This window comes from Erpetoichthys calabaricus, chromosome 15, assembly GCF_900747795.2.
Source record: "Erpetoichthys calabaricus chromosome 15, fErpCal1.3, whole genome shotgun sequence".
Classification (NCBI taxonomy): domain Eukaryota; kingdom Metazoa; phylum Chordata; class Cladistia; order Polypteriformes; family Polypteridae; genus Erpetoichthys; species Erpetoichthys calabaricus.
In genome coordinates, this window is record NC_041408.2 from 4,940,125 (window position 1) to 4,950,407 (window position 10,283).

Genomic DNA, 10,283 nt, shown 5'->3' on the forward strand with positions numbered 1-10,283 from the left:
CCATCGGGAAAGTCATCTAAACACCTGAAAACATCGACACGCTCTGGGAATTCAAAAGAAAAAAAAAAGTCCGACACAACACACACGTTGTGGTGAAACCTCACTGGGGCGATCGCGCGAACCCGCAGTCACAAACGTGTCTTTCCTGCAGTGCATAACCGTGATATATTGATGCAGAGTAGAGAGGTGGGCATGCGCATTCAAACACATAATCCCCCCAAACACCCACCCACCCACACGCATACATACATACTTACTTACTTACTTACACGGTCGCTTTAGGTACAAAGAAGCCATAAATAAAATCTTCTTTGTCTCAGGAATCCGGAATCTTCGGCCAGCTGAACTGTATTTGCAAAATGAAGCGCTTAGTATTAGTGATCACCAAAAAAGGGAGGCCATTGAAAAGACTTGCAGATGTGTTTATTGGGAAGAGTTCGCGTAAATTCAGCAGACTCGTAGATTATATAGATTAGACTGAAAGCAACAGAGAGAAAGAGAACATTCGTGTCCTGAGCTGGGAAATGTAAGGATGAGATGAACAGGAGAGGAGAGGAGAATACAACGGGCAGAGCCAAAAAAGAGCCACTTGGAATATCTCAACAAAACGTGCTTTAATCATACAAAGAAATGACTGCTACGTAAAGGCACAAGGATTTCAGGTACAAACACCGCTCAAAACGATCTGTCCTTCAATGATGGAGTGTCATGTCTACCTTTCTATTAAATGTTTTACACTGAAATTTGTAACAGCATTCAGAGACTTCTCTCCTGATGCACACTACAAAAATACATTGAAAATGTAAGGGAATATCAACATCGAAATTAAAAATGCAGTGCCCTTCGAATCTCTCTTATAGATCCTTATCTATCTATCTATCTATCTATCTATCTATCTATCTATCTATCTATCTATCTATCTATCTATCTATCTATCTATCTATCTATCTATCTATCTATCTATCTATCTATCTATTATATAATACAACTCACATCTCTGTTAGTGCCTTTCATGTTTTTATATCTATGTACTGTATCTATTATATAGTGCCTTTCACATCCCTGTCTATTATGCAGTGTCTTCATTCAATCTTCCTGTTTATCTCTGTTATATGCTGCCTTCCAAGAACTTCTACTTAGTTATTTAGCAATCGATTATTTAGGATATTTCATATCTGTTTCTGTTACATAGAGTCTTTCATGTCTATTTAAATATTATATAGTGCCTTTCATATCTATCTATCCATCTATTATGTAATACCTTTCATATCTCTGTCTTTTATAAAGTGCCCTTTGTGTTTATCTATCTGTCTAATCCTGTCAACTACGCTATCTATTATAAAGTGCCTTTCATATTGTTCTAATTATCTATCTAATCCTGCCAACTATGCTATTTATCTATTATATAGCACCTTTCATATCTATCTATTATATAGTGCCTTTCATATCTATCTACCTATTTCTGCTGACTACGCTATCTGTCTATCCAAACCTGCCAATTATGCTATCTATTATAGCACCTTCCATATTTCTATGTGTTATATAGTGCCTTTATTGTCTATCTTCTATTTATCTGTCATTTCATTATATAGGACCTTTCATGTCTCTGTCACATTGTGTCTTTTATGTCTATTTATATAACATTATATGGCGCCTTTCATATATCTATCTTTGTATGTGTTAAAGAGTGCCTTTCATTCTCTCGGTCTGTTACAGAGTGCCTTTCATGTTTATTTATCTATTATATAGTGCCTTTCATGACAATGTATCTATTATATGGTTTCTAACTCCTGTTGTGTCAATCTATTACATAGCACCCTCCATATTTATCTACCTATCCATCCAATGGCTTCTTTCATGCAGTCCATGTCCTATCTGTCCAAATCCTAAACCCAATAAGTGAAATTGCACATAAGGTTAATGCAAAAGATTTCCTTTCTGTAAAGAAGAACTTACAAAATATTATTTACAAAAGTGGTGGAAACTGGTGATCATTAACAAAAGTCTTTTAAAAAATGTTAAGGGCTCGTTGACACGTACACAATAGCCAGCTCCCCTCCCAGGGTTGATTTTACAACCACCCTGAAAGAAAAGGCAGGTTAGAAAAAAGGACAGAACTAGCAGCATTTCTATACAATCGGGTCCTCGTTTAAAGTAAATGACCCCGTATTACAAATATTCTTACTTATAAGGAAAGTGCAACACATGAAACTGCTCACCATCACCTTAGACTACATACTGTATGCTGCTAACATGTAACGACCCCGGTGAACTTCACATGTAGTGCTAGAGGGTTCTGTCGTGAACTGGCACCATCTGGCATAAGGCAGGACCACACCCTGGACAGGACGCCCACCTCACACATAAATACACACACTGGGACAACAAGCAGTTTGTTGGGGATTTGAGAGGGAATCCCAAACAGCTGAAGGAAAAGCAGAGCTTGCATGATGAGAACGTCCAGATACTCCACATGGAGAGGACCACCTGCAGGAATGGAGTCAAGACGATGGATCAGTTAGGCAGCAGCGTTGAGCAGTGAGGCACCATGTGTGGCACATGAGGCTTAATGTAAACTTCAGCTTCACGTGGTAAAATAACTGTGCACCATCACTTAGTGGTATTTCAATGAACTGTCCAGTAGGCCCACATCACCACTGGGACTGCCATTGAGATCTAATCTGATCGCGAAAAATAAAACAGCAGACTAAGGCGTTACACACAATTATAGAGAATAAAATATTTAATATACTGTATATGACAGCATAATAACAGTACTGACTAAGAACACAGTGTTAACCGACGTATTACTGTAAAATAACATTTAAAAAAAGTGAGTCTGCCCGTTTCCTAAATTTTTTCTTCCAGTAAAGCTGGAGTGTAAAGTGCAGATTAACATGCGCTCTTAAAAACAACTGAGCTGCACTGGCATTTCACGGGGCTGTATGGTTCCTCATAAAGCTATGGCTTGGAAAAGAACCCAATTCATTCTGGGAAGGGTTCACAACATATGAAGGGGGTCTTTGGGCTTTAAAAACGTTCCTAATAGGTGCATGCAGGGGTGCAACAAACTGTTTCTGAAGTGGGCAAAGAGATGTGAAAGGTGCTATATAATGCATATATAAATCAATATGAGGGGCACTATCTGATAGATAGATAGATAGATAGATAGATAGATAGATAGATAGATAGATAGATAGATAGATAGCGTAGTTGGCAGGATTTGATAGATAGATAGATAGATAGATAGATAGATAGATAGATAGATAGATAGATAGATAGATAGATAGATAGATATGAAAGGCACAATACTATATAATTAATAGATAGCTGATGTGGCATAGTGTTTAAGACTTTGGACTTAAAACCTTGAAGTTGTGGATATTGCTACTGACACTGTGGGATCCTAAGCAAGTCACTTCATCTGCTTGTGTCCAAGAGTGTTACCAATAGTACAACTCAAAAATGTAAGTCGCCTTGAAACAGGGAGTAAGACAAATAAAACAGATAGATATTAAAAGCACTGCATAGATAGATATACAGGTAATGAGCTACATGAGAGACGTGACAGCCACTACATTATTAATCTGGATGTTTCATTTAAATTAGTTTCAATGTATTGTGTATACTGTGTTCCATGACCACAGCTCTGAATGCTGAAACAAATTTACGAGTATAATTCATGAAAGGCGATAGACAGATACAAGAGCCGTTTGCGGGTGGCAAGTGAGGCGACCGTCCCGGGCCCCGCTTTTAAGGTCCGCGTGTCCCGTTCGAGCGCATTTGTCAAGTTATATTCTCCAGTTATATTTTGATAAAGTCTGTGTGTCATCTTGCAAAAGTGTAATGAGAAAATCCGGTGTATATTAACATTATTTTTATTAAATTTGCGCGCACGTTTTGTCCACAAATAAACGTAGCGTTTGACGTAACCGGCCCCGCACACCCCTAAAGCCGCCTCTAGATAGATAGATAGAAAGATAGGAAAGGCACTATATAATAGATAGATAGATAGATAGATAGATAGATAGATAGATAGATAGATATGAAATGCACTATATAATAGATATAGATAGATAGATAGATAGATAGATAGATAGATAGATAGATAGATAGATAGATAGATAGATAGATAGATAGATATGAAATGCACTATATAACAGATAATATATTGTTTTTCTTCAAGTGGAAATTACCATGTTTTTAATCCAGTAGCGATGTACCTCAGTCAACCCAGTTAAACACCCCCCCCCCCTCACTAAGAATTAGCGATATATTTGTGATCTAGGGCTGGAAGGTGGTTATGGGGGGGGGGGGGGGGGGGGATTGGGGAGGATTGTCTTGAGGACACATCGGCGTGTTTTTGTCCATGGCGGGTTTAATGGGTGCTTCAGTTGAGGACGCCGCGATGTACTTTTGTTCTCGCACCTGTGAGGACAGAGCGATGCTAAATAATGAATACAAATTTTTATCAACACCCCCCCCACCGCCCCCCAATTCTCTGCATCATTTCTGTTTGAGTCCCTATGCATGTTTAATGTCTAATAGACTACCTGGCTGGCGTAATACAATAGATCAAGAAAGAACCTGAACTGAGCCTGCGCCATTGTATGCAGTGAGAGTCCATTTAAAATATGGAACCTAGTGGTATTTCAAAAAGCTGTTATGGTCTGCTCGTGGTTCTTTGTGGAGCCTAGTGATCCAAATCAAATGTTCTTTCTGGAACCTTCGCATGGATGGAGCCCATACCCCCCAAACAACCCCACAATCCCACAATCGCTCTGAAGAAGCCATCTAATTTTATGGAGTGCAGCGTCAAACACGAATAGGCACTCGTGTCGCATATATAGTCGTGCTGCTTTTAGTTTAAACAGAACACGTTTATATTGTCACATTTTCAAACATACAAAGTTGTCCTTTTTTAGCTGCCCGTCCACCTGTCCATTTCCTGGGTCCGCCGTTTCCGATTCGGGCTCTCTGCGGATCGGCAGTACACCCTGAACGGACTGCCAGTCCTTGGCGCTCACATTCGCACACTTGAGCAGCACGACTCGCTCACCGGGAGAACCGGCACACACAGCACAGTGCTCCGCTTCTTGGTTGGGCATTTTCCCCTCGCACAGGTCTAATTGTTTTATTTCTCAAACATTTTCAGAAGTTCGGCTCGGTCAGGCTGACGCGTTCCTTGCCGGACAGTCGAATTCACACTTCACGGCGCTAATGCTGTCAATGCTGGGTTTGCTGCCGACTTGCGGATGGTTGCTGCTCATGGGGTACGATTCCGACCTCGACATGCTTCTCACCGCTGCCTCGGGGTCTTTGAAGGTTGCCGTCCCCGAGTTCTCCACTTGAAAGTCTTTAGCACTTTTCCTAAACTCCGGAAAAGTAAACCTGCGAAATAACTTGTTTCCTAAACTCGCGAGAGCAGCATTGCCCTCGGTTAATGGAGGTGGCGCGGCGACCTGCGCACTTTTGCTCCGTGTTTGGTTTTTGCGAAGCGAGGGTCTCTCGGGGGGCACCGGACTGAAAGCGCCAGCTGGTAGACTGCGTCGTTTTTGGTAAAAATTCTCATCAAACTTTGTGAATCCTGACAATGCTGGTCCTCTTTCTTCTTTAACGTGGTCGAATTTATCAGCGACCGCGTTGCTCGTTGCAATGGGGGTCAGAAGAACGTTTAAATTGGTTTTCATGGGATTTACAACCGCTTTCTCTGTTGGTAATCTAAGTTCCTTGTGTGAACCGAAGGCGGATGTGGTTGAGTCCATCAAACTCTTTAAAGGTGGCAGAGAACAGTGTCCATTGGTCACCTTGTCCATGAGTTTATTCTTATGAGTTCCATACTGGACACTCCAAGATCTCACGCGCTGCACTGGGGTTTGGATGTCTGAGCGGACGAGGCCAGGCGGATTCGAAGAATGTTGCTCCCCTGTGTCTCCTTCTTCTTCAATCGAATCCATGGACTCCAGTACGTTTCGGGCGTACTGATGAACGTCGTTAGCCCTCTGATGGGCCTTTTCTAAAGAGGTATCAGAAAACGTTCTCCTGGACGATTCCTGTGAGTCGCCCCAATAATGTCCACTAACAGCTTCGTTGTCCAGTGGTCTCCTATTGAGAGCCTGGATGCAGTCTTTGTGACCCAGAAACTCTGCGATCTGTAGCGCACAGTTCCCCGCTTTGTTCGGGCGATCAATCTGCAGCCCCAGCCTCTTAAACGCTCTGACCAGAAACTCCACCACCGGACCGTGTCCCGCCGCTGTAGCGTACAATAAAGCGCCGTTTCCCCAGCAGTCCAGCAGCTCCGGGTCGGCATTATGCTGCACGAGCATCTTCACAGCCTCCAGGTGCCCCCTCTCGCAGGCGAAACTCAGCGCGGTGCGACCCGTCTCGTCTTGACAGTTCACATCTGCGCCTCTCTGCAACAACAGGGTCATAAATGTCGTCCTCCTGTGCGAGTCGGGCAGCAAGACCGAGCGGATCAGGGGGGTCTGCGCTCTCTCCGTGCGGGCATTCACGATCTTCCCGTCCAGGGCGTCCAGAATAAAACGTGCCAGGTGGATCTTGTCGTTGCACATCGCGTCGATGAGAACCTGAGCACCGCTTTTCTCCCCCTGCTTCTCCCAAAGTTTTAGCATGATTGACAAGGCGCCAGTCAGCGAACCGCCGCTTCGGCGAATGAAAGAACCAAGCAGATCGGGTCAGCCTCTCCGTCTCCTCTCCAGCCCGCTGCTCAGCGGAGCGCCAGGTGAGCCTCACACTTCATTTATACCGCGCGCGCCGCGCAGTAACCATGGCGACAAGGCAATCTCAAACACAGAAGGAAGACAGATGGTCCGCACTGAAACAAAAGTGTCCCACGGATTGGGGGCAATTTTGAATCAAAATGCCCTCTTCTGTACTTTGAATCCGTTAATTGGTAAATTAGAGTCATTACTTCAGTTCACTTTGAGCCTAAATATATACCGTAATTGGCACGTGCATAGAGGCACGTGTAACTGAGCCGCAGTACCGCTTGTAGCCCATATTGCAGTGGCAGATTTAGGGATGGGCGGCATGGGGCGCCCACAACAAAAAAATAGAATGATGATTGCAGCCTGAGTAGGTCAGTCCGTTAAGCTCGCCGTTTATAAAAGTTAAGGGGCGCGCGCTCCGGATACCACGTGGCTCACGCTTCGTACAATTTACGGCGCGCGCGCGCCACTCACCTTTCAAATACGGCGCGCAAACAGTATTTGGACTCTGCAGTTGGATATTACTGGGGCCGGGAGGGGTGTAAGATGCCCGCAAGTACTCATAATTGACACCGCTCTGTGTATATAACATTACAAAGAGGGTCGATGTTTTTATAACTGATGGGGAAAGGCCGTCGAAGTCTGGGTTGACTATACCCGCTATCTTCACCGTCCCCTCTCCTCCTAGGGTCTTCCATTTTGTGGCTAAACTTATGTTGCTCTGCTGTGCTTTCACGTAACGATACCAGCACTTACAGCTAACTGAGGCAGATTTAGCAGAGCAGAAATCTCATGTATGGACTTGTGGCAAAGGTGGCATTGTTTGAAAGTGCCACGTTTAAAGTTACTAAGCTCTTCAGTTTGTCAATGGATATTGCATAGCTGTGACTTTGATTGGTGCACACGTGAACAAAGAAAACACCTGAACCCCATAATTTGGAGGGGTGGCCACATACTTTTGGCCCAAATTGATAGATAGATATGAAAGGCACTATATAATAGATAGACATGTAGTATTTGTAACAGTTGTCAAGATTAAATATATAGATATTGTATAATAGATAAATGATATTTTGTATAGTTGGCAGGATTAGATAGATAGATAGATAGATAGATAGATAGATAGATAGATAGATAGCGTAGTTGGTAGGATTAGATAGATAGCATAGTTGGTAGGATTAGATAGTGTAGTTGGCAGGATTAGATAGATAGATAGATATATAGTGTAGTTGGCAGGAATACATAGATAGATAGATAGATAGATAGATAGATAGCGTAGTTGGCAGGATTAGATAGATAGATAAGATAGCATAGTGGGCAGGATTAGATAGATAGATAGACAGATAGTGTAGTTGGCAGGATTAGATAGATAGATAGATAGTGTAGTTGGCAGGATTAGATAGATAGATAGATAGATAGATAGATAGATAGATAGATAGATAGATAGATAGATAGATAGATAGCGTAGTTGGCAGGAATACATAGATAGACAGATAGATAGATAGATAGATAGATAGATAGATAGATAGATAGATAGATAGATAGATAGATAGATAGATAGATAGCGTAGTTGGCAGGATTAGATAGATAGATAAGATAGCATAGTTGGCAGGATTAGATAGATAGATAGACAGATAGTGTAGTTGGCAGGATTAGATAGATAGATAGATAGTGTAGTTGGCAGGATTAGATAGATAGATAGATAGCGTAATTGGCAGGAATAGATAGATAGATAGCATAGTTGGCAGGATTAGATAGATAGTGTAGTTGGCAGGATTAGATAGCTAGATAGATAGATAGATAGATAGATAGATAGATAGATAGATAGCATAGTTGGCAGGATTTGATAGATAGCGTAGTTGGCAGGATTAGATAGACAGATAGACAGATACTTTATTGATTCTGAAGGAAATTTAAATGACCTGTAGTAGTAACATTTTTTGTTTGGTTTGCACTGTGTCTTATTTTGTTTTGATTCTAGTTAAGAAGAAAAATCAAAGAATTAAGAGTGCCAAATCTTAAAAAGCAAGTCAATTAAAATAAAGGCAAGTAGAATATGATCCATTAGCAGCAGCAGTAATTGAAGTAGGCTGGTACTCAGCGGTATGCCATATTGGCACCTCTTCCATTTTCCACCTAGAGTTCAGGGCCATCATAACAACATCATAGGCCACTGGGCAAAGTAGTGCGCTGAGGCCCTCGTTTTGATAGCTAAACAGAAAGACACATAGGCATCAGAAACATCATGCACCCCTGTGCTCCTGGGGCCGCAGCCAATGCCCATTGTGCCCATATGTTAAGATGGCCCTGAGTAACAACACCTGTTCTTAATGTACTAGTGAGTACTTGCAACATTCGAAGCTTTATTGAGGAGACTCAAGGGGGTCTGAGGACCAGACCCTCCAAACTTCGATCACAGGTTTCAAAGTTTCACAGGAGACCCTTACTCCCCCCCAGATCTTCGTCTGAATGATATAGTATCTCAGTGCTCAAAGTTTCATGGGGGACCTACTTAGAGTGCCAACACCTTTTCTTAGAGCACCAAATATCTCAGCCACTGCGCTGGAAGCCATTAGCCGACTAGTGAGGCGCTATATCAAGTTTTTATATGTTGCAGGTGCACATTCATACAACATATCCTGCTTTTGCAAATATAGTAAGTCACCAATGTCCGGGTTCTCCTAATGTAATCGATGCACTTGACCACACTCATCTTGCAATAAGGACACCTAGCAAGAATGGCGCTGCTTTAGCTAACCGAGAACAATGATTCCATTAAAGCACAAGTCATCTATGATGCCAAGATGAGACTGACAAACGTTGTGGCTCAGTGGCCTTGGTCAACCTGTGATTCATTTATTTTGAGGTAAAGTAGCTTTGACAGACATGCTGGTGCTGTACATGATGGCTGGCTTTGTTGGTAAAGTCACTGGCTGGACCCTCAGTGTTTCACATGGCCTGTGCCATTCATTATAACAGCAGTCACGTCATTACATGTGCCAGGTGAAAATGGCTCCTTAAACAGATGCTGGCACCTTATGCCTTTCCAGGACCCCCCCAGAATGCAGAGACAAGGTGCTATAATGCCACACGTGATCTTGTACTTTTAGTTATGGAGCACAACCAGATAATCTTGTATTCAGTTGATGGGGTCTCGACATGTGAGGTGGGGGCCGCTCTACCAGCCAGTGAGCATCAGAAAGTGCAGGATCGTCATTGCATATGTATGAGGTTGATTAGCATACTCCATATATGGATGTTTCAGGCTGGTGTTCAATGTTCTTGTACACACATTTATGAAGCGATTGTGATTTATGAAGGGAAAATTGCATAGAAATGTACATACAGCAGGTTTTATGAATCCATATTTTGTTTTGCTTACATTTTTTTTTTTCGGTGTGCACATATGCATGCAAATTGTAATAAATGTGAGGCCCCTGGACTTCAGGGACCTTCAGATTTCAACGTGATGTTCTTTTGGACCGTCGAGGTGAACTTGCTAGGCTGAATGTCCTGTCCTGTCCTGGTCACATTTGTCCCATTGTTCTCTTAAAA

At 42.4% G+C, this 10,283-nt stretch overlaps 1 protein-coding gene across 1 annotated transcript in view; it reads right to left on the reverse strand.

The window, feature by feature from the left end:
• Positions 1 to 6,712, reverse strand: part of lamp5 (lysosomal associated membrane protein family member 5) — a 29,243-nt gene extending 22,531 nt beyond the window's left edge. Inside the window, exons 1-3 of the mRNA XM_051919655.1 lie at positions 5,175 to 6,712; positions 4,908 to 5,054; positions 270 to 372 (exon numbers count right to left, since the gene is read on the reverse strand). Coding sequence (XP_051775615.1) covers positions 270 to 372; positions 4,908 to 5,054; positions 5,175 to 6,632 — 1,708 coding nt within the window. The 5' untranslated portion in view covers positions 6,633 to 6,712. The remainder of the gene's footprint in view (positions 1 to 269; positions 373 to 4,907; positions 5,055 to 5,174) is intronic.
• Between the last annotated feature and the right edge of the window lie 3,571 nt (positions 6,713 to 10,283).